The sequence below is a fragment of the Phalacrocorax carbo genome, chromosome 1 (genome assembly GCF_963921805.1).
Source record: "Phalacrocorax carbo chromosome 1, bPhaCar2.1, whole genome shotgun sequence".
NCBI lineage: Eukaryota > Metazoa > Chordata > Aves > Suliformes > Phalacrocoracidae > Phalacrocorax > Phalacrocorax carbo.
This window is the reverse complement of record NC_087513.1, coordinates 157,868,527-157,894,500: the sequence shown is the minus strand read 5'-3', so window position 1 is coordinate 157,894,500 and position 25,974 is coordinate 157,868,527. Positions and strand designations below refer to the sequence as shown.

The following is a 25,974-nucleotide window of genomic DNA, read 5'->3' as shown; positions in this document are numbered from 1 at the left end:
ATGAAATGCTTTTTCAGGACAAAGCCCAGAACAGAGCTTTCTTCAAGAAAGGTTAAAAAGACGGGAAAAACAATACCAGAGTTACTCACACAGGAATAACTAGCAGCCTGGCAATCAGCACCCACCGGAGATTCAGGTTAAAGGCTTTTTGTCTGAACCAAAGTGAGCAGGAACTCAGACTTGAAACATCCTCATGATAGGAGAGTGCTCGAGCCACTGAGCTGCTTGTTACGTCCTGGGGCTTAACACAAAAAAGGCTCCAGCCTCAAGACACTTTTTCAACAGAAATTTTAACAAAACTACCCTGTTCTGATGGAAGCTTGGCATTTGGCCAAACCTGACAGAACAGTAAAACAGCTTCAGGTAAAATCAAAATATCAGCCCAACAAACTCTACCAGAACGTCAGAAAAAATGTAGCTCATCTGTCTAGGAAGAAGGATTACTGCAGACACGTGACAACTTCACTTTACTTGCTCACCATAAAACACTTGGTTAATTCTTTTCTCCTTCCCCTGATGATAATATACAGTCCTAAAGAACTGCTTCACTTTTTTTTTTTTTTAATAAAAGCAATTATAGTTACAAGTATAAAGAACAAAGCAAACCGCAATTGAGCATAGCACAACAGCAGGTCACTTGAACAAGTCACATAATAAATTACCCAGGTCTTCTAAAGAGTTGTGTAGGGCAGAGTTTCACCACTGCTACAAAAGCAATAGACAGTCTCAAATTTAGCGCACACACGCATGTGTGCACCGTTCCGCCCTCTCCAGCAAAGGTGAAGCCTACTTACCGCTGTCATCACTCCTATGTCATTATGCAAAAACACAAAGTGGCACAAACCCTCACAAAATTTACGTTCAGTAGAGATGCTAGAAATAAATCTTAGGTAAACGAAGCTATTTAATTTGTTAAAACATTTTGCTAAACCATGTACCATACTTATCTCTGCTTCCTTATAATGATGACTGGAACTTTCTAACTTACACAGCTCTTGGTGTTAAACCTAACATGTTGCTGAGCCTCCACATCTGAAGTTTAGCATGTTTACTCACATTTGATAATGCAGCTCCTCTAAGAATATAAGTTAGAAGAGCAATGCAATATACTGAAATCTGTCTGGATGCCAAACACGGCTTATTTCAGTAAGCATCCAGTAAAAGTTCCATCAATAGAATGATTTTAGTTATATTTTAAATCAAGTCTAATTCTTTACGAGACAGATAGTAACAATAACAAAAAACCTGTTTTTTTTTTAAAAAGCTTCCATTCAAACTAAACCTCCCAACATTTATTTCTAACAGGCCATAGCAGTTTCATGAATCCGTAGGTATCTCTCCTTCTGTTCAAAGTGAATGTGAACTTAAAGGCAGATGCATTTTTTGATTCTACTTAAAGGTGTAGAAAGGCAAGTATTTGCAGAGATGGTTTTATCCTTTGGAAAAACAACACTACCTCTGTCCTTACTTGCAGCAGAAAATATTTCTATTTTTTCAAAACTGTGGCATAAGTAACTTTGTATCTGCAAGATTACTTGGAAAGATATATTTTTAATAACCTTCTTTCCTCTAAAAATTCCTAAAATTAGTACTAAGGTCATCCTGATTTCTCAAATAGAAGAATACAAACATTCTCATTAATATTATTTTTCTCCTTCAAATCCCGTGAGTAGAAACAACATAACCTTCCCTTTAAAATATATGAATTACAGGGAATATATAATGCAGCGTACAGGTTTCACTGTCCCTCACTACATCTTGTGTAGCTTGCGTGGCTCTATCCATCTTATCTCAGTTTCCCTTCGCTTGCAGTACCTGAATGTTTGGGGTTTGGCCAGGGTAAAGTTAATTTTCTTCACAGTAGCTAGTGTGGGTCTGTGTTTTGGATTTGTGATTAAAAGTGTTGATAATACAAAGATGTTTTTGTTATTGCTGAGCAGGGCTTACACACAGTCAAGGCCTTTTCTGCTTCTCACCCCTCCCCACAGCGAGCAGGCTGGGGGTGCACAAGGAGCTGGGAGGGGAGACAGCTGGGACAGCTGCCAACTGACCAAAGGGATATTCCATACTGTATGGCATCATGCTCAGCAATAAAAAGCTGGGGGAATAAGAAGGAAGGGACATTCGGAGTGATGCATTTGTCTTCCCCAATAACCTTTATGCATGATGGAGCCCTGCTTTCCTGGAGATGGCTGAACACCTGCCTGCCCATGGGAAGCAGCAAACGAATTTCTTGTTTTGCTTTGCTTGTGTGCGTGGCTTTTGCTTTACCTGTTACACTGTCTTTATCTCAAGCCATGAGCTTTCTCACTTTTGCTCTTCCGATTCTCTCCCCCAACCCACCGAGAGGGAGTGAGCGAGTGGCTGGGTGGGGCTTGGTTGCTGGCTGGCGTTAAACCACAACACTGATCTTCGTGCATCTACTAAGGAACATCAGGAATGAAATGCTGCATACTTTCATTGTCAGTCAGGTGTGTTTGGAAAGAAGAAATCAGGGACAAAACAAGTGTGGAATGTGTGATGAAAAGAAGGCGGCAATCCATTAGAGGTGATTAGGGGATTTTATACAATGCCATATATCTTACCTTATGTAAGATTCCCCTAAGCTCACTGTATACTGCTTAGGCAAACTAAACCAAAAATCAGCAGTATGGACCATATTAAGGATATATTAGCAATTTTTACCAGTTCATTCCTCACCGGTCCCTTTCAGCAGTAGTGTAGAAAGAGGTCAGGTGCAGGTATAAAGGACAGGTTCATAGATGTCCTGAGCATTAGCAGCTCTGAAATTTGCATAGTTAAAACTAGACCATTAAAACCTACAAATGTAAACAAGGCCAGAGGGACATCAGAATCGTCAACAGTTAATGCACAGAAATGTGCTTTTTTTGCACAGTGCTAAATGCACTTTCTCCTTATCAAAAGTCTGTTCGCGTCTCTGCTACTGCCAGGGCTACTTCTAATGTGCTGTAATGGCTGTTCTCACAGCCTTGCTCGCTAGTTCCAGTAGAGAACTCAAAATGAGGAGCAAGTTCTGCAGCTTCATGTGCTAAAATTAAAATCTCAGTCTTGAAAGATGTATGTAACTTCTGTACCTACAAAAATGAGTGAAATTTATTAAAAGTCTCTCATTTCGTTTACCAAAACCTGTACAAAAGTTTGTTATGGTCACCAGCAGGTTCCAAACTTGCAGTCCCAAAATCAACTGGCTATATTTTGTTTTCCCTTTAGAGAACTGAAACTAATTCCAACTATCTCTCTACTTTAGTAGCAGAAAGATATAAGAAGAATAAATGCAGTGAAATACACTGGGGATACAGGGATAGACCTGAAAATCAGAGTTATTTTGCTGCATATCTATATTGTTCATCTTTAAATGCGTCTCCATCGGTAGCAAAGCCTGACTTTGCTGCCAGCTCCACTCCACTGACCGAAATTACATAATTGCTGTCAGGTAACTGGTTGTCACAAAGCAACTGATATTCCCCTTGGTTGTGTTTTAATTCATGGAACTGCAGGATCATGCCAGATAAGAGGCATTACAGAACTAATAAAATAAAAGCTAAAGCCTGAATAATTAATGTTACAGTACTTTCTGAATAACTCTTGTATACCTACCATGTTTTTTTGGACAGAACAAAATATGTATAGCTCATCTGTTTGAGTTTTTCCCCCCACCCTCAGGTAATCAGGTGTCTTACCAATATGGCTATACAGTACTGCCCAGTCCGGATGTGTCTGTCAAAACAGGCTTTAACTGGAAACGTTGTTCTGACAAAACAGAAAATACAGCACGCTTTGCAGTGGAAAAACTCCACAAACTTAAATGTCGGTTTGTTTTCCCAGACGACAGTACCGTCATTTTCTGACCAGCTTTGTTTAATAAGTTGTTGGTATTACTACTACTCTGATTTCCAAGCTGAAGCTTTTAAGCAGCCAGAGCAATTTCCAATGCGCTGCTATGTCCTTCTGTTAAAAGCTGTTTATGAAGCAGACCACAAACCACTTCTGTTCTATTTTTGGGTTTTGAGTGGTCTCAAGGTGCGGGCCTAAGGCAGCATGCCTTTCTGCGGTCTAAGCTTTGTCACAAGACAAGCTGTGACAAGGATAACTTTGGCCATGCCTACATCAGAGAGTCATATCCTTCTCCTCAAGAGTCCTGGTGCTTGTGGAAGCACCACCACCACTGTACACACTTGCCACAGGAGTCACGTAAATATTGGGGGCAACCTTAACATCTAATATGATAACTGATCTATATGTGTTATGTATCTATAGCTGCATCCTGTTGCTAGGATAGTCAAAACAACTTCTTCCCTCCCTTCTACTATTTCTTCTAATTTAATCTGCAGATACATTGTTACCCAAACAGCATATAAGCACTATGGTATCTGTTTCACTGCTCCCACTGGAGCAAGAGATGAGATCCAGCACTGGTTGATCTTACTGTAATGACTGAGCAACAGCCTCACGGCTAGCCTTCCTTCAGACTTACATTTGCAATGCAGAAGGGTGGCAGCATAAATCCCTGTGACTCTGAATGGCAGAACTAAGCAACTGCACATAGGGATGGTTGGAAAACAATCCTGTTTCCTTTCAAAAACACCTCTGCTGAAGTTTACAGGCAAAGATGGTGACAAAGGACTTTCAGAGCTATAGAAATTCGTATTTCTCCTTCCCCTGTGGGAATGCAAATAGAAAAAATTCTATCCTGCTCCAAATATAGAGTCTGAATGACCCCAATAAAGAAAATCTATTCCGTCTCCTCATCTCCTCCTGAAAGAGGAGCTTAGGTACCAGTAAATAAATAGAAAAACTAATAAAGAATTAGCTCACTGATCAAGTTGTTTAAAAAACACTGATCCAGTGCCTCCCTACAAAGAGAGAAGAATAAACATAACTAGCACCACACACCCAAAATGTGGAAAGCCCAATTTCATCCGGTATGCAGAAAGACCAAGGTCCAATTAATCATGACAATGTTCTCTCAAAGCTCAACAAGGGATACAAGAAAAGAAAAAACCCAACTTGTATTTCAATAGTTGCCCTCTGAAGACACTTTTCTGTTTGCATGGCACTAGACAGCACAGTCCATAACTGTGTCATTTTCATGTTACTTTAAAAAAAAAAAAGATTAAAATTCAACCCGATAACCAAATGGAGGCATTCAGGATGCACCAAGCTGTCAACATATTAGAGCCACTGTGCGAGACATTGCTGATACTATGGCAGAACTGAGGAAACATTTTTTCACCACCTACACAGCTATGACATATCCCTAAAAAAGAACTAAGTATGCCACAATCTATTGGAATCAGGATGAAAGTTGCACCAGTAGTCCTCTGGTTTCACATCTGAACTGCTTTGGAAAATAAACAGCATACACCCAAATTGTCCCTGAGTACCAGCACATATCTATCTGGAAATCAACCGGAACTAACACTATCATACATATAAACTATTACACAATCAAAAACCATCTGCGCCACATATAAATAGAGTAAATAAAATAAAAATAAATAGCAAATAGTTAAAGACTTTCTATGTCAGGTCTTGTCTGTAGTAGTCTCTGTCATCCTTGATATAGTTAACAGCAACCAAAATACCTAAAAAGAAGCAAAACCTTTTTGCTGCTTCAGGCTTCAGATGTGGCTGGTTTCCCTACTGTAATTAGGAACTGAAGTTAATCACACTACTTACATGAGTAAGAAGCCTAAATTCAAAGAAATTGCTTCAAACAACCCCAATTATTTCCTAGATGTATACTAACATCAGGATATAAATAATTTTAAAAAATTAAAAATTACATCAATTTAATCTAGAAGTACTTACATCTCTAGTCAGGTTGCTCAGGTGCGTTCAACTTATTCTTTCCACACCTTAACATGATTGTATTTTCTTAAAGTTTAGCCAAAATTTGTGGTGAATGCTTTTGGAATAACAGCATCAGCAATTTACTAGCAATGCATCCCGCCCCCCCTTAACTACTAATACTCCACCCTTATACTACTTATACCTAAGCACTCATTAGCAGAGAGTAGAAAACAGGCTTATCTTCCTTTACATCCCTCTCTATATTTAAAACAAATGCCAATTTTGAAAACCAAAATACTGACAGTGTGTGAAGACGGTAACAAGCTGACAAAATTACAGTTAAGAACCCCTAAGCATAAACATTTTTTAAGATAGGATGCACTACGGTCCTCTTACTTGTGCCACTCGGGCTGCTTAGATCATGGGGTATTTAGCTGCTATTATTGGAGCTTTGCAAGTGGAGAGTTTTAGTAAGTCATATCCTGAATTTTTGACTGCTTGTCCATGACAAACTTTGAATAGGACCTGACCAGTGGCATCCAATGACCTAGAAAGCTACCCCAGTAACTGAAGAAAAATGTTTGCTTATGCGACGGGTTCATTTCAACCATTATGTTTGCAACATAAAACCCTGGTAAACAGGGTGATGATTGATCGATTGATTCATTGAATTGTAGTGAATATGAGAAGCGGCCCTGAGATGGCTGTTGGCTTGATCCTGCCACTTTGTCATCACAATGAGGCATGAATGACTATTCATACCTTAGTTTAACTACAGCCACATTATTCAGGCTTAACCCACACTAATTTTAGTACCTTTTAACTGTATGGGAAGCCTGATGAGTCTCTGTTTCTCTGTTGTTAACAGAGACACACTTTTGAGACAAAAAAAGTCTGAGTGATGATATACCGATCTGTAAGTAGAGAACTAGAGAGTAAGACTAATGGGAATGGCTTAGTTTTTCTTTCTTTCTGTGATTTGGAGTAAATTATCCAATCTCTACAGTGATACTCATTATTTCCAAAGAAAGATGGCTACTTACTGGTAACATTTAGGGTTTTCTAAATGCCATAATTTATATAAATCTGATTTATATTTATTTTTATTTATTTACCTGCATAACTTTTTTACTCTTTTTGCGTAGAAGGTACAACAGAATACTTTTTATACAGAGCATTACATATCAATTCTACAAAGATTTCCAGAATCATGTGTGTTACATTAAAAGATCTGGTTTTAAGGTAGTAATAGCACAGCCTTGCAGCTGTTTAGTGTAAGCTACTTAGACAGCACAATTTAATGAATAAATTTACATCTCCAAAAAGGCTAAAGTGCTAAATTTCTTACTTGCACACAAATTGAAAATTTGGGGACATCTGACCTTTAGAGCTGGAATTCAAAAAGTTGTCTCTCTTTTTCCTTAAATATTGCCACAAAAAATCATGACTGAGGCTCTGTGGAAGAAGGTCTCTCATTTGCTTTAGCAAAAGACTATGGACACAGGAACTAGAATGACAGTTATTTCTATTTGGTCAGAAAACTAAGACATAACTGGAAGCAATAATAAAGTGGGATTTACCCATCTAATGCCTGGAAGAGTTCAGCCATAAACTTATCTCTGCACAAAACCATCTTCAGAGAGGAGACAAAAAGAGGTAAGTAAAAAAAGGGTTCTCAGAATCCAGACTATTATTTTAAGCAAGCCAAAACTATGCTAGTAAGGAAGTTAAGACTATGGTCTTAATTTTCTAGTATTTATAGAAAAGGTAAAAATCATCTCTGCACCAGACTCGGTTTGGAGTTTGTGATAAACTCAAAACCCAAATAAAGTATTCAGATGAAAAAAATCATTTGCTTGGCAGTGAGAACTGACGATGATGATGTATATTGCTCACTATTAACAATTTTCTAATGAGCTCCTTAGGAGGAACTTATATATTTTCAAATTCTTAAAACTTACGCAAGCTAAGTTCTATAATCCTTACTACTAAAATAAAGGTTTGCATTTCTTCAGAGTACTGCATCAGCAGGGATCACTCTCTCTCCACTTTTCAACCCCAGGAATAGTTTTCTATTAAAAAATTCTGAAGTATCCTGTGTTATTTTAGAATTAGTCCTACTTCTTGGCACAGTCATGATCCAAGATAATTGATGAGATAATGAAAAGGAACTAATAGCGGGAGGAATCCATTATTAATTTTTTTGTGTCCCTACACAAGAAAAAGGATAGATATTCATATTTAGGTCTTCATCTTGTAATCATACCTCTACTTGCTTGAGGGCGAGCATGGGGAGTCTTCAGGCCTAAGTATACCTCCAGGTACAAGCCTGACCAGAGCTCTGGTAAGACAAGACTTGCAATGGACATAAGGGGAGCCTTGCTAAAATCCAAAAGGTCGTAGCAAAGCCCTTTCTGCCATGCAAGTTTCTTTCTAGTGGTGTAGAAAGTGATTCCATAGTGGATGGAATCTTATTTTTGTTGGCTTAAATAACACAGTTTAAAATACTGTTGGGAAAAAAATGTTACACATTTCATGTGTATTTAGTTGTTCTGATTACAAAGAAGGAACTGTTCTGATTACACAGCCAGAAAAGTGAAAGAAGAAAATAGAGCAAGGAAGTTTGAGAGTTTGTTTATTTCACAGGCACTGGTATACAGATTACAGTGGTAAATTTTTCAACTCATCAGAATTTCATATGAAGAGATACAAACCACTAATTAAGGTAGAGGAATTCAGGCCTCAGTTATACATAAACTACATAGACGAAAATGAGAGGAGCATCTCTTTAAGCTGGGATATTCACAATGCATAAAACGGTACGTGTGTGAACAACTAAACGCTCAGTAAATGTTGCAAGATTTTGGAACAGTTATGAACTCTAATCCATGAACTACAGAGTTTAGGATACAAGGGAAACTGGAGGAAAACATTACTTCATCACACTTATGAACATACCAATTTGTCATGAGATTGTTCTTAAAAAGAAAACGAAGAACAAATGATCATGGATTGAAAACAAAATAAATAAAACCACAAATACCTGTTTTACTTTACTCTAGCAAACAGGCTGTTCTTTATGAATTACCATAAGCTTCACACATGTTGTTCTAATCACAAAAATTAAGTCTGCTGTTATGTGAAATACTCTTACAGACTTGGAAAGAAAATATCATACTGAAATAGATTTTCTGTTGATGAGGTACTCACTGTTCCAATATAGAATGTACTTTTTAAAGAGCACTAACATAATCTAGGCATTATAGATATGTCAGGTTTTCATATAAGAAGGTATATATAAACCATAAATTTAGTGCTTATGATCACAGAAATCTAAAGGAAATAGTTGCCTTTCAAATACATCTTTCATTCACACTACAGAAAATACTAAAATAAAAGCATAGTATTTTTAGTAAAAAACCACCATTGTTCTAGTTTTATATGGTAAGTAAGGAAGTGAGTCTCTCTATAGCACTCAGGGAGTGCAAATCCTCATCAAAACCAAACTAGAAATACCTAAATGCATTACTGCGTTAAGGGAGACGCTGATACCAGCTCCCACCTCAAGGTTCATAGTTCCACAAGAATCTCCACTGTAAAGAAACCTGCTGACCTTTTAAGCCTGACATATCTGTTGTTTGCTGAGTGACTTTGAAATTCAGTAACAAAAATGCCCTGAGGCTTGAAATTGGGACATGAAATTCCACTCAGGTTTACCTGTACAATGAACCATCAAACAATGGAGACTAATTTAAAAAATCATTACTTCCTTTCTCGGCTTTGCATTTTTCAAAAAACACTGGAAACAGACTAGCAAACAAAACTAGATGTTTTCTGGAGCCAGGCTTTACAGTAGAAAAGCAGGAGTAGCAGCAGCTACACTTACTGTATTGGATACATCTTGAAGTTTGCAAAATAAACAGGCTTTGAGGTGGAAATGATAGATAATTAGGGACTATTTCTTTTTACCTTTTTTTTAAATTAACTTCTACAGAGAGAAAAAGACTTTGTGCTTGTGTTTCATAATACTGAAGTATTCTTACGTGAAATAAAATGTTTGATTTAATATTTTAAACAAATGCTGAGTTCCATCATTTATTTATGCCGCTTACTGCCAATCAACAGTCCAACCTTGGTTCCATTTACAGCAGGTTTATAGCACAGCAGCTCCAATGCCTTTCAAAAGTTCTACACCTGGGCAAGGGATTAGAATAAAGACCACAGATTTAATTAAATTGTTTAATTTAGTTACATCCTAGAGATTATACTTTATATCCTAGAGAAAGGATGTACTTCGCATTCCAATTTCAGTCAGCTTTCTCTAGCTTCATTTATGAAAATCTTACTGAAACAACCAATATCATGTTTATTAGCCTGTACTCACCATTTTACAAAATGGCAAACAAAACAACCTGGGATCCTGAAAACCTTGAGGGAACAAGGTTTCTGTATTTTTTTTTTCAACATAGTCTGTCTGTTTAAATTTTATATCAACCTTTTACTATTTTCTTCTTTCAAACTTATATTAGCTTTTCTTTGAAATCCCAAATTCTCCACCTTCTTTGGTTATATAGTTATTTATTTATTTACAGAAATGAAAATTTAAGGAATGATGCCACCTATTTCAGGATATGCTGAAATCATCTATAGTTTGTAACACAGAATCAGAACTTGGAAGTCTTGGACTGGAAAGTCCTGCCCGTCTCTAACTTGATCCAATAATCCTGGCACCAAAAGCAGCTAGTTTCTTTCTTGGCTCCAGGAAAGGGTATGTTCCCTCATCTTCAGTCCCATAGGAAAATAAATTGGAAGATCTAAACTTGATCTCATCAAGTTATCTGATGTATAATTGAAATGCAAAACTACACCCCTAATGCACAGAAATGTTATGGTCTACATGCAGTGAAAGCAGGTTGCTGATTTTAGATTGTAACAGAGAAAATCAGAGCTTTACTAATTTTCTCATCCTCTTCTACCATGGAGTTTAGCATCATATCGTATATTCTTTCTGTTTTCATACCACTCAGCATACAGCAGAGCGTAAGGTCTGAATTAGCACCAATAACTCTTGAAAACAAAAATGTACTGGTTTCAAAGGGTTTCAGAAAAAGCTGATGGCACAGTAAGCATACATGCCATTGGGGTGTATCTTCCTGTCTGCCACTAACTCTAAACTTGCCCAAGGTAGAAAAGCGCTTACATATGACGGAGCAAGATAGGCCTCTGTCTAGTCATTATGAAAAATGGGTATCCAGTCTCACAGTTTTGTGTGTCTTCAAATTTCTAAATTATACTTAGAGTCTAAGTCAAAAGACTTTATCTGCAAAGTTTTCTGTAATAAACTTTTTGAGTGTTAGGTCTATATTAAAATGGATTACTGCAGTTTAAAAGCTACTGACTTGAAAATTCATTACTCAAAATTAGATTTAAGCACTCATTTTAGTTTAATTCAAACTAACAGACTGAAATACCCTGAAAAAATGATACCCACTAAGATTAGATATTGTTAAAAGACAGAATTCTGTCTTTAAATAGAGTATAGCAACCTGACCTCTCCTATAACATTTCTATGGCTACACCACCATGAATCAGAAACCACATACATACTGAAATCTCCCTTAATATCTCTATTAACCAGATATTTTAGGTCTACAATGTATTTAATAGTATCAATAACTGATATACCTTAAAAAAAGATCACTATATGTGGACAGAAGCTGCCTGAACTTTAGAGGTCCAGCAAGATCACTCAAGAACGCCAAGTTCATTTGCTCATGAAGTGTTAAATCTCCAATTACCAAGTGAAGAGAGTGAAAAGCAATGTTTGTATATAGGAAAGGTGAAATTTGGGTTCCTCCAATTTTGCATATCCTCCAGATATGCAAATTTCCTGAGGTAAAGAAATGTAAACAAATGCATATCAGGAAGAAAGAATTAATAAAAAATAACCAAACACTACAGTACTTTATAGACAAAACAAGCAAGGAATTTAAGCCAAAACAACTATGAAGCCTGTGAGAAATTTGAAAGAAATCTTAACTTGCAACTGTTACCAAACTTAGAATATTTGGAAAACAGAGTAAAAATACTTACTACTCTCTGAAGTTATCTGCTTTCTACTTTTAGCACAGTATTTTAAGATATACAAAGGGAATAGTTAAGTTTTTTACTCACTTTACACTAAAACAGGAGATATTCTGAAATAACATTGGTACAGCACTACATGTACGTTAAATGCCCACTCTTCTATCACCCATGTTTAAGATATTTCTAAAAATCAGTATTCCCTGAAATTTTGTTACGATTTTAAAGTTATTTTCCCCATTTCCTCTCAAAAGCCTCTCATTCATCACTTCTACACCCACCAGGAGCAGTTCAGAATAAGAGAATTACATTCCAGTCTTTACTGCACATCTTTTTAAAGCCTCCCTTAGCAAGCACAGGGTCTATGTGAAATACTGAATGCATGGGAAAGAAAACGTGACACTGAGTCTAGCCAACCACATGTTCAAAAATAGCTTTTAAATATGCTTAGAATATTTTACATGAGATACAGCATATTTACGCATTTTCAATTTTTTATGATCATGCAGTCCTTTGAACAGATTAGCAGCAACAAAAGAACAAATTTCGAAAAATCAAAAATTTCTTCTATATACTGTTAAGACTGGGTTTATGGTTCCAAAAGGGTTGTGGGTTAATCAGTATCGTTTGAGGAAAAGTAGTGAAGAATAAGCAACATCAGTTCAACACCCAGAAAAATAGATGGCCTTGCACCTAAACAATGTAGCAGCTGTGCGCGTTAGTGAATTGCCAAGAATAACTAATTCTGAGGATAGCCACACAGGAAAGCGCAGCTACAGGTTTTGGTCCACTGAAACTTTGAGCAAGCCAGATCATCTGAGGCTGGAGCTAACTGACTGGGATTCCATGTGGTTTCTTAAGCTCTGGGAAACAAGGCATGTACACCTCCATGCACAGATCGCCATTTTCATTCCACTTACGTCATTCCACAAGTAGGAGAACTAAAAACTACTTAAGGCACTATGTATATGGGGACTTATCGAACATCTGAGATTATGGGCCACTCCCACGTCTGCTGCAAAACATTAGCTGATATACTGAGGAATTTTCCAAAAACACTTTCTTTGGAGAATTAAATTACCTTTGTAGATGCAATAAAATCTAATCAGTGCATTTTCTGAACACGTTCCCTAGGTCTCTCTTTCTCATAAATATTAATGTACAAAATCAGAGGCCAAGTCGTTCCAAAATTCATACTCTATGTATAAATTTAGAAGTTTTAATGTGGTATTAGCACACAGAAACAGTAAACATCACACTTGGTTTTTAATACATTTAAATGTTGAGTATTTTCCAGTAGAATACTCTCAAGGGACCTAATTAACCAAATGACGATTTTTCAGATTAGCAAAGAAGCTAGAAATGTAGATGGAAATAGAGGCTAAGAAGTTTGAATTTGCACTAGTGAGAAGCATATGTTTTTAATCTCTGCGCACTGTAGTTGCATGAGGTGAAGAACTGACATGTGTTTTCTTCTTTTTATCGGGTAGCCCCAGGTTATATAAGGTTATTTCACATGAAGACTCAAAATCTTGTCTGTCAATTGTCCCATTTGTGATTATATTAGCATAAATTAAGCCATTATAACTGAACAACCTCTAATCCAGGACAAGATAATTCATAATTGATTGATGTCTGGCATCAGTGTCAGGCAAGATCTTGGCTTCACGGCTACCCGGAAATTAATGACAGTGATTTCTTCATCAGATGACAGGTAGGATAAAGTAAAGAAGAAATAAATTTGAAACATCATAATACTAAATAATATGAATCAAAGCTGTCTGGTAAACAAAAATGGTTTCATCCACTCAGTAGATTATCAGGCAAGTCTACCACAGAAATCACTTTGGCAGTTCAATTAATTAATCAAAGTTTTAGAAAAGCTGTTTGAAACTACCATTGTGCCTGTCATTAGAGCCAATATATAAGCAAATACAAATATTACCCTTTACCCTGAGTGAGCTCCTGGATGTATCTTTAATGCTAACCTTCCTAAATGTTAGTCTCCCAAAACACCCTTCTGTGGATATTTTGGTATGCCCCTAAAGGAAGGACCATGAACAGAGAATTAGTCACAATGACAGAAAAAATTTTATATTCCGTTGGGGATGCATATGATTTTAGCATGTTACGTTTTCATAACAACTTCGCTTGTTCACAAATAACTCCCACTGAACAAGAGGAGTAATAACAGGCATTTTTTAAGAAGAGATTAAAAATAAAGGATATTTTGAAAAGTTTGCTAACATGTTGGTAAGTGTGCATACATCGTGTATATCTATCTAATTCACATACACAGGTATGCAGAAGAGTAAACATACATTTCTAATTTTAAAAGCAGCAGCACTAGTTTTTGCTGCCTATTTCAAAGATGAGAAGACACTTAATTTTCATATGTAAGTACAAAACAAAACACTTTTTTATTCCATGAGAAATACAGCCTAGCTTTTACTGTTCTATGTAACAAGTATTTTACATATACTTCCACTCTTCCATTGAATTGCCCGAGAATGTTACAGACGGTTTGTCACATCTCGATTAGCTCGTTTTTCACAATGCTCTCATGACACTCTGTATATCATTTACACAAGGCTTATTTTTCAAAATCCCATAACACCTTTCTGACAACAGATGTTTTTAAATGCATCCCATTTTGTTTGGCAGAGACTTATTTTAATGGGTTTGACAGTATGATTTCGGTGAAGAATTCAGTGCTCATTTAACTCCGTTCAGGAAAACCGAAAAGAGACTCTCACAGATGTCCATTTTGTAACTCATATAAGGTACTTGTAAAGCACTCAGCCTTATAAAATGTGTTTTCTTCCAAATGATTATTCATTCTAAATTATTCTGCGTAAGATGTTTAAGTAACGACTTCTGCTTGATTGCTTCTTTGTTTTCCTTCCTAAAGAGCGTGCAACTTTGAATCCACAGGTACTCCACGTATGACTTTACGCATCATGAACATACACAGTAAAAGGCATGGTAGTATTTTTTTCAGCAGGAATTCTTATGGATGAGCAGTAATTCTGAGAACTTAAAGTAAATCAATGGATAAATATCACCATGTCTCCATTTGAAGGATTCTTAGACAAAATAAACTCAGGGTCTGATGCTGCAGACTTTACTCGTGAATAGCCCTAGTTCTGATTATTCTTACTGAAATGATCTGTACCAGCGGTCAGGGTTAACAGTTGAGTTACATTCTAATCCACTTCTCTTATTCAAGAATGTCACAAAGCGCCTTATGAAAAATCAAAGAATGAATGAATAAGGATAAGTTCAGAAGTCTCTTTAAAGCCCCTTCCTACCTAAGAAAATGTTTGGCGTCTCAGCGCTGTGAGACAGTCGCCTCCTCCTCAAACCATAATACAGTCAAATACACACTTTCCCCCCAAATAAGACTGCACAGGTGCTTGAGGACAATTGCTCAGTTAGAAAATCCCCCTAAACTTGTTTTCGTGAACAACTATCACATCGATAAATCCACCATCATAAAGCAAATACTCCAGTCTTCTTTTTAAGCACACATACAGACTGCCTAAAATAAGCCACCACAGATTTTGCCACTGGCACGTTCTCGCTTGTTTTCCCTGTATCACTGTACTATCTAAAAATGGCAAGATTTAGCTTGCATTAGGAGTTACAAGAAATAATCCTTACAGTAATAAAGCCATGTAAAAATAAAATTGTATGGATTTTGTTGACTTCAAGGATGAAGCACTGAAAAAAAAAGCAGGAAGGATCAATCAGGGCAGATCACCGATTATGCTTCTTAAAATTATATTTGGACCCAACCTAAAGAGGAGCTATAGTATACATACCAAACTACAACACGTGGTGGCATTCTATAATGTAACAGGATGGCTTATACTTTACCATTGACTGGTAGGTATTAGCCGCGTTTCTCGAGTGATACTTAACGTCCTCACTCTTCATAATACAATCCTATTGTTCTGAAACTACCTGTTTTCTGAGGACGAGTACAAAATAAGTCACTGCCGTTTCCGAACGCTGTTGAATATTGGGTTGAATAGCACAAAACTGAAAAAGTAGAGAAGTCATTGCAGTATCAACTCCTTTTATTTCTAGGGTTCTAATACAAAGCACCGATAAAACGCAATCACCACGGCACTAGTTTTAGTCATCTCGGTCGACTGCTGGCCATCTACCCTGAAGAACTGCCTGCAAAACTTGCTGGTCTGTACGAAGGGGCCCTGATCCGGGCTGGGGAGGGAGCAGGCAGACCCGCACCCACAGGTGCCCTGGGGGTTACACACAGGGGCGAACAGCAGCACCCCCACAGCTGCCAGCTGTGCCGTTATCTCTCACTTTGGCGCCTGGGGGGGGTGGGGGAGAAGGCACCGGGCAGCGGGGAGCGGGACCCCTGTGCTACGGCCAGGCTACGCCGGCCAAAAGCCAAGAGGGCAGCTGAAGGAAGGGTCTGGCGAACGGCGGCGGCTCCCGGCCACCGGACGCTTATCAGCTTCGCGCGCTACGTGCTCTTTGTCCTTTAAAGAAAAACACGGGCGAGGCAGGGACACGCGGGGCGACGGGCATGGCTCAGGCGGGTGAGGGGCTTCCTGCCCCGGAGCCCACCTGCCGTGACCAGCACCTGAGCGCCCGGGCGGCGGCGGCAGGGCGGGGGCCCCTCAGCCCGCCGCGCCCCTCAGCCCGCTGACAGGGCGCCGGGAGCCGCCCGCTGACAGGAGTGGGGGCGGCGGTTGGCGCCTCCCGCCGCGGCGGCGCCCGGCCCGGGAAGTTTGTCGCCACAGGTTGCCCCCTCCCGCCCGCCACCGCCGCCCCCCCCCTCCGCTATCCCCCCCCACCGTCGGGCGGGCCCGGCCACAGGGACGCACCTTGGCGCCTCAACCGCCGCTTCTTGAGCCCGAAGATGCGGACCTTGGAGAAAATGTCCACCAGGTTGCCGTTGCAGAGCCCGCGGTTCTTGCTGGGGCTGTTCCGCCTCCTGCTGGCCGAGGGCCGGTCCCAGTGCTGCTCCCTCGCCTGCCGCTTCTGGCGGATCAAGCCGCTGGCGATGGCCGCTGCCATGGCTGCTCGCCGGCTCGCCCACGCCGGCCGGCACCGCGACGGGCAAGGAGGAGGAGGGCGGCGGCGGGGCGCTCAGGCCCGGCGGGGACCCATCCCCACGGGGCGCGGGCGAGCGGGAGCCTCCTCCGGCCCGAGGCGCGGCCGCAGCGGGGCACCCCCTCCCCGCAGCCCGCGGGAGCTGCCGCCGCCGCCGCCGCCGCCGCGGGTCACCGCATGGGTGCCCCGCCGCCCCGGGGGCACCTGCTAGGGCGGCGGGTGTCTGCGGGCGGGCTGGCGGCGCGGCGCGGCGCGGCGCGGAGCGGAGCGAGCGGGACTCGGGGCAGAGCAGAGCCCGGTCGCGTCGCGTCGGGTCGGGTCGGGTCGGGTCGGTCCGGCCGGCAGCCTCGCCACCCGGAGCCGCCCCTCAGCCCAGCGCCGCCGCCGCCCTCTCGCCCGCCGCTGCCATCGCCGCGGCCGGGGCGGCTACCGCCGCCTCTTCCAGGCTCCCGCCTGATGATTGCCAAGTGCTTCAGAAATCAGCATCTGGAGAGAGCAATCTTCTTCTCCGGGGAGAGCTGTAATCACGGCTCTTCAGTCCCACCCCGCTCCAGCCTCCCCTACACGCGCGCACACACACACACACGCACCGCTGGAGCTTTTTCTGTCCTCCCCAAGGCGAGGGGCGGCCGGGGTGGGGGGGGTGGAGGAAGGAGGGGGGAAAGGCAGGAGAATAAAGCAAAGGGGGCGAGGGGCGGAGGGAAGGGGTGTTGCGGATGCGGTTTTCTGGTGGGAAGCAGCGGGTTGCCGGTGGATCCGCCGCCAGCCGCCCCTGCTCCCCCTTTAGCTTTCCGGATGGCTTCGTGCGGGGCTCCCTCCCCGCGGGGGAGGAGGGCGCTGGGCGCTGCCGGAGGGGCGCACGGCCCTCCCCACACCCTCCGCCGCCCACCCCGGCACCCCCAGGCAGGCCGGGACCCTGTCGTCGTCGTGTCCCCCGCCCAACCCTCGCCAGCTCCCTGGCACCGGCTCCCTGCTGCCCTGCCCGCGGGCGGCCCCCGCACCCGGCGGGGACACCGGCCCCTGTCCTCGTCCCCAGGCCGGGGAGGCTGTGGGGGCAGAGGAAGACGGCTGAGGGGGAACCTCGGCCCGCTCAGGGGCAGAGGTGGGGCACCCATCCGCCCCTTCTCGCCCCAAACCCCGGGAACGGACGGGGCTGGGGGTGCAGTCCGACGGGAGAGGGGTTCCTGCTGCATGCCAAGGTTTCAGAGCCGTGAGAAAGAAACACACATGCGAGGTGGAGGGGACCTTCCACCCAAACCAACAAGCGCTCTTTAGGAGAAAATGTTACAGCACCAGCAGACTTTTAACTCGGAACACGAACTGATTTCTGAGGTTTCAGAAATACCGAAGGAATTCCATAGGGCACCCGCAAACAGCCGCAGTAGGTAGATTTGTGGATCACTGGCACCACGTAAAATTATTTCATAATTTTTTTCGTAGTCTGTGTCTTGGAGCACTTGAGCAAGCACCAGCCAAGCTTACCAGACACAGAATGCCTAAGGAGTCTCTGCCCCGAGGAGTTCACAATGCACTGCAGATAATAAATACCATGTAAAATAGGACATCTAATTTCTTTCCTTTCCTCTTTTTCTATTGGGTCTTCTTTCTTTTCAAATAAGGGCCCTGTGTTTTTCGGATTTACTTTCTGCCAGCCTAATGGTGAAACTCCCTGAAGTTGTAACTAAGCAGAACAAAGTAGAAAAAGTCAGCCAGCAGCTACACAGAAGAAAATGCAGAGTTATTCTGTAAGGAAGGGCAGATGCTCGCACAGGACATATCATTTAATAAATATCAAATTTTTATACTGTTTTCAGAATACTCTAACATCTTATTAGACAGTTTTTTACAAAAAAAAAAACAGGTTTTGAAGTGTAAATATTCATCCAGAATAATTTGCTACTTTGCAGTACAGAACCTTGTAGGTAAGAGTAGGCTCTTGTTTCAGCAGAGGCTTCAGCATCTCCGATATTGACCATTATTTCCCTAAGTCCTTTAGTCTACAAAGGGCTATTTTTGCTCAGAGGACAAAAGTGTATGGTGGGAACTCCCTTACACAGGGATTTTGTATTAATACTGGACCAAGTGGGAGCAGAACACGCGCCATCAGATCTGGATAATACATTTGAATTCTGTTTAAAGTGTTTCTAAAGACATTCAGCTAAAACGCTCGCATTGAATTTTCTGTCCAGCAATTTTTACAGAGCAGCACTTTCCACAGTCACAATTACCTTAATTAATGCAATTAGGCGAAGAGGGTTGGGTTTTTTTCCTCTTTTTTCTTTTTTTTTTTTTTTGAATTTAAATGTCACTGTAGTAGTTTTGTATACTTCTTCCCTTTTCCACACTTCCCATCAGTGTGCAAGAGAAAATGTTGCCTTCCTCAAGTCTCCTCAAGACAGAAAGGCTCTTCCAAATGCCGCCCCAGTGGGGCTCCCCCCTCCGCGGCCCGGATTCCAGTCCCGGTCCCCCCCCGCTCCGGGCCTCCCCCCGGCTCCCCCGGTGCCGGTGCCTGTGCCCCCCCGCGCCGGGCAGCCCCCGGTGCCGGTGCCGGTGCCGGTGGGGGCGGTCCCCGCCTTCAGCACCACGGACAGCCGCGCAGGGAGGCGGCGCCTGCGGGCGGCCCCGGGGCACCCTCTGCCGCCGGCGGAAGAGGGGACAGGACACAGCCCAAAGTCTGCTGCTCGACCTGGCTCCAGACAAAGGAATGAATGAGAGGGAGTGGAGTGAAATAAAGCCCAGCCCTTTCTCTGTCTTTAATTTTTATAGGAATTTAGGAGTGGAATGCATACAGCCCTAACTTTTGCACGAGGAACTCTCTCCAAAAAGATGCAGGTTCCACGTTTCCTTTTGCTGAAAGGACCTCTTGATATTACCCAGTGATGCTATTCACTGTATACTATCTACTACTATTGTTCCTATTCTGCAGTTTCCTTCAAATACTGGGCCTTTGCCAAAACACGCTGACATTTCTCAACACTATGAGGTGATGACAAAGAAAGGAAAGAACGAAGGTGAAAATAGAAAGTACGCCTATAGGCAAGAGAAAATGTGTTTCTTACTCCAGAGATCAAAAACAATAGCTTTCTACTTGCATCTCAGAAATGCAGGGCAGTTGTTTACAGCTTGAGGTTTTGCAAAGAAAACTCAAGAGAGCCATCTGCTGTCTTAACCTGCGATAAAATGTGTGCAATTCTAGTCAGAGCGAAGGTTTTTCTAACAGATGGATTGTAGAAGTATGAACATATCAGCTACCTTAAACACTAGTAACTGCATAAGATTATGCATTTAGGACAAATGGAAATATCTTAGTTACAACGTTTGCTACATTAAAATAGAATTTTACTTCTAACTAACAAAACTCTGGATGTGAAAACAAATGATTAAAAGCAAAAGAGGGGGAGAAGGGATTTTCAATACTTTCTATTTTCCCATCTGTTCATTTCTAACTACTAATTTATCATGGATTTCAGGAGTTTTCTAAAACAAAAACATTTTAGGATCTTTAAAATTACTTGCTTGAACAAATTTTAGAGGAAAGCATTCAACAGCAGAAAATACTTGCTTTATTATATACTAGGGTATGAAAGATTATTAATCCTTTTGAGTTTGTTTGGGGTTTCTTTTCTGTATTACTGGGGACAAACCTTATTCCATTTCACCTAGTTTAAAATGTATATTACAATGTGCTATTTCCAGGCATCGAAGTTTCATATTAAAATATGGACCATTAGCAGTTGGACTACATGATCCATGAGGTCCCTTCCAACCTGTGGTTCTGTGATTCTGTGATTCATATTTGTGTATATATGTGTGCTAATGATACATAAATTGCTTTTGTAAGGGGTTCTATCTGGAAAAATTAGGTTGTATGCTTTATATTCTATCCTAACCTTGATCCATAGGCTATGAAACTTACAGAATCAAGAATGTCATCCTTATGGTTTAAAGGCTGTGTTAAAGGCTATGTTATTTGGGGTCTTTTTTTCCCCCCTGTTTCTATGTTTTGCATTAGGTTGGATAGAATTACGAGCTACAGAGTCATTTTTGGTCAATGTAGACATGAAAACTCTACAGAGTTCTTCCTTTCTGAAACCATTTCAATACAAATAAAAAAGTCTTTCTACAGGTATGTTCACAATCTCACACACACACTCCACCCACACTTTTTTCCTCCCAGATATCCTGAAACCATTCCTCATATCAAAACCAAAACAAATAAAATCAAATCCTAAGAAAAATACCCCAAAGTCCTCACAAGTATAGATTTTCTAGAAGTATAAAATGCTAGATTATTACATTGCTACTAAACACATTTTAGTTTCATGAGCTCTAGTAAAGTTTTTGTTGTACCTGTTTGCCAACAGTAGGCACACACAACTTGCTTGTCCAGTTAAATACTCTAGAATATGATGCTGTTAAGGCAACCTATCTTATATTCTAGAAATCATTAGTGAAGTATTGTGAATCTAGATGTACTTCCAGACTCTAAAGAGCTGAGGATCATTTCATGTCCCTGAAAAGGCTTTTTTTCCCCTTTTTTTCTGAGGATGGTGAGTGGTTTAGTTGCAACTAAGATTAATACCTTTCTCCATAAACTTCCACTCAAACTGGAAGGGCTACTCTAGGGGTAAAAATACCAATTTAGGCATAACAATTGCAAGATATGCCTAAGAAGTGGAAAAAATACTTGTTTATGACTTCTGAGGCACTCAAGGAGCCAAACTCATACCTATTAAAATTTATTGAACACATAGGAGGTCCTACGTAGCCAGTTTTTTAAACAGGTCAAGTGAATCCCTTTAAATAAGACAAAAGTGAGCTTCCAGTACGTTGTTTAAAGGACCGTGCATATTTTAGCCAGCTTCTTCACCGGCTTTAGACTTACTCGACTTTATGTATCCAAGTTATTAAAAGAACCATTAAAACACACTTAATGTATATGCTAGAATAAATTAATCCACAATGCAAGGAAGTCCTATATTAGGTGACTCGTTATGCAGAGAAGTATGAAAACATAGTCATTAATATACATAACATCTAGAGAAGTAAGAGCAATTATACCAGCTCAGAGCCAATGGCTTAGCCAATGCAATATTCGTTCTGCATTGACAGGTGACATTTCTTTCACACATTACCTGGGATATGTCTGCAACTCAAAGGACTGAGTACCTCTATGCTATTAAGGGTTCCAGTTCATTTAGGGAACTGAAAAAAAATTGTCTTGCAGATGACCAATATGACAGCACTGAAAAAATATTGGTTTATTCTTTAGAAATTACATAATTCTTAAACTGCTTGGTTTTGCTTTTTCTTTTTTGACTTTACTTTCCTACTTCCCTTAAATTTAGCACTGATTATACTGTAGTAATGAGTCTTACGAACAGTGCTGTGTCAAGGAAAATACCTACTTTAATTACTTAGAGTTTCATTTTCAATTCCATTGGCTACCTCCTCATTCTTCAACACGGAAGAGAAAAGTGAATGAAGATTCTTATGCTATTTTCAACAATTGATCTTTCAGAAAGATAAGATGCATGATTACAGCTCCTATCTATTAGCACACCTCCTGTGACATCTTTCATGACTCTATCTGTCACTCTGTCTATCCTCTACTTCTGATACCACTTATCCTGAGACCAGGTGTACAAAAAAATCAGCTGGATTGACAGGAGAATCTGAACAGCACCCAGATTATATGAGGGTCTCCACGGTAGCTCACCCAGGCCCAAAACTTATCTCCAACAAATCTCTTTTAAACAACAGTTAACAACAACAACGACCAACAATGACAAAAATAGAATAAAGATCACTTTCAGGGACAAATCCATAAAGGTAATTAAAAATTAAATACATTGTGGTTTCTGCAGCAACAAATATATATATGATTTTAACCTTAGATATTAAATAGTCCCTTTAAAGAGAGGTTCTTAATTACTAACAACAGAAACACACTGCTATTTATTTTGCCCCCCCCTGAAGCTAATAAGAGATCTGCCACCAGAGTGCTTCAGACACAGCCCCCATGATACAAGCCAGAACAATGACTTTCATTAAAGAAAAACAAAACAACCCCCACCCCGCACCCCCCTCATCTCTAGTCCACACAGATGCACAGAGCAGTTTAAGATTTAGAGACCTAAAAACAGCGCGGAAATCTTCTTCATTAATTTCTTACACACACAGCTTAAAACAACATCTGTTGCATTTGCTTATCTAGCCACAGCAGGACTTTCTTCTGTTTTGCCTGACTTCTGAAACATGCAATAGACTTTGCTATTATTCTCCCAAGTAACTGAAAGTCCCTGTAATGTGAGTCTGCTTAATTTTGTTCTACTGAAACAAAAAGAATGCCATTCGTGGGAAATTTGGCCTCTATGGTGAACTTCCTCTGGAATCGGTACAGCTGGCAGAGCATGACAATCTGTAAGCTGTTATACCTGCTTGATAATACCCTCCTGTGAGGGTTTTCTACTCCTAGAACAGAAAAAAAGTTAAGGAGATTGCAGTGAACTTACTCGCAGTCTCTTGATTCTAATCATTGCAAATATTATCCTAAAGACACATTGATTTTTGCTGCACAAGTTCTAGGAAAAGAACCATGGCCTACAGAAAAGTAGCCATCAATATGAAAACTTCAGACTATAAGGAAAAAATATCAGCTCCCTGGATAACAGTGATCTGGGGAACGTTTCCCAGCGTACACACAGGGGATTGTTCCTTTCTTAGGCTCCGACATTACATCACAATATTTATTGGTTCATTAGATGTTCGCTTTCCAACTGGTATCTTCACAGAGGAATCAAATCCTTTAGTCCTTTTGCTAATGAAATAAATAATATCAGTGCATACACACAACACACAACATATGCAAGTATAAAATGCATGAATATGTAAAATTTCACAATAAATTTTTACACATGTATACATGAGCATTTTTCTATTTATGAGAACTTGGGGCAGTTAGTGAGGAGATATATTTACTCAGATGCCTTGTCTAAATATCATTTAAAAGTGAATAACTTGCCTGCACATGACATGACATGTAAATCCAAACTTAGACATGGAAACTGTATCTTCTGTCTTAAATTATTAGGAAACTCCAAATGCCATCCAAGCAATAAACAAACCAACCTATACAGCCGCAGGTTACTGACAGTGTTTTTCTAAAGTCCTCCAAAACATTAATTTTAAATCTTTACATAAGGGTTTCTTGCTTTCCTCAGAACAGATATGAAATGCATGAAAATGTGAGAAAAAAATCTGTTCTATTTCTGCTCTTTAAGAACAAGGGAGGTGTTGGATTTTGGTCATCTCACATAGACCCAGGAAAAAAAGCATATTATATCCAACACAATAAAATGCTGAGCAGAAAAGACAGGATGAGCCGAGACATACATAAATTACTAGCTTGAGAAGCAGAAGGATGATATCCCCAAAATACATCCAGTAATCCTGTAAGTATAGAAAGTGATTGTCACCAGTGACAGGAAGGATTGGAACATGGCTGGCTGTGCACTTGCATGCATACTTACACACACACATCCACAATACTGTTTTATGGTGGATGAAGGACACTCCCTGGCAAATTATTTAGAAAAAAATAGTCGCCTTTTCTGCCATCTAACCTAAAATTGGCAGTGTAATTAGTTTGGCAGAAGAACTTTTTGATAGACATCTGTCTGTTTACAATTCTTCTACCATTTATTTTCATATAACTTTTGTCTTGCAATCCATTTTATACTATTTTGAAGGCATTTGCAAGGAAAAAAAATCCCTGAAACCTAAAATCCTGTTCTTTTCTTGTTCCAGAGACAAGATAATAAAGTATTTCTTTGGGTACTAACTAGGACAAGGTAAGTCTCTGAAGGGATAAAAAGTAGCTGTAGAACAATGCTGGCTAGTGCCACATTCATCCATAGGGTAAGCTTTGGTCTCCCCTGAGATTTTTCATAAAGGAACATACACTCCTCTGGGGATCAGACACAACTAATGTTTTCTTAAAAAAGCCACATACTGTATTTCTCTCTTTCCAAACCAACAGAAAATTCAGTGCATTGTCTACTATTTCTATTGAATGGAGTAAATTAATGACAGATATAAATCTCTGAAAACAAGTATGCCTTAGCTTCTTTTTAGTTAGTCTAGGTTTTCAGGAGTATCTGACATGATAATGCAGCTAATATTAGCATAGGAAGTGACATTTGCTTTTTACCCCTTGATGTTTCTTTCACTCTGTGTTATTTTCTGTGACTGAAAAATTTTCTTTGTACTGACGTACTAATGTTAAGCAACAGATGCAAACAAATATTATCTACTACAAAAAACCACCAGAAGAAAATTGATTAAAATAACTTTTTAGATACCAGCCTTTTCTCCTCCTCTCTTTGATAATCAGCCTACTTCAGCTCTAGCTTCATCATTACCAGTGCTAATTGCTATATCAAGCTGCACATTTCCATTTTACTTCCTCCCAAATAGGAACATTGATTTCTTCTACACTTCATTTATATGTTTAAGAAAAATGTAGCAAAACCAGCAATGAATGCTTTGACCTAAAAAAAAAAAAATAAAATTCAAGAATTCAAGAACTTCTTCTTGCCTGTCTTGTTACTTGCATAAACGAAAACATCCAAAGTTCATAGACTTTTACTACCTTTTTCTTTATTTTGAAGATGTGACAGCTAGAATATAATGAATACTACAAATACTTTTAAGTCCTGAAAAGAATATTGCGATACCTACTCATATTACCATGCTGATGTTCCTGGCTATTAGTTCAAGTTTTATTAGTAGCAGTAATAGCATGAGTGACATGATTTTACAACACAGTCCTACAAACCTAAATCATGAAATATCTCAGAGTGAAAACTTAACTCATCAAAACCTTGCAACAGCATCTCATTCTAATGTGCAGTGCAATTATCTGATTTGCCAGCAGTGGACACTGTTACTCTAGTTATCCACAGATATATTGACTGGGGAATAGCT

At 40.2% G+C, this 25,974-nt stretch overlaps 1 protein-coding gene across 4 annotated transcripts in view; it reads right to left on the bottom strand.

Moving 5' to 3' along the window:
* FGF14 (fibroblast growth factor 14) overlaps positions 1-25,974 on the bottom strand; it is a 411,789-nt gene that overhangs the window by 126,082 nt on the left and 259,733 nt on the right. Inside the window, exon 1 of one of the 4 annotated variants that reach the window (XM_064440623.1) lies at positions 16,758-16,950. The exons of the other annotated variants lie outside the window; for them this stretch is intronic. Coding sequence (XP_064296693.1) covers positions 16,758-16,950 — 193 coding nt within the window. Of the gene's footprint in view, positions 1-16,757; positions 16,951-25,974 lie in introns of those variants that run through there. 4 annotated transcript variants of the gene reach the window in all.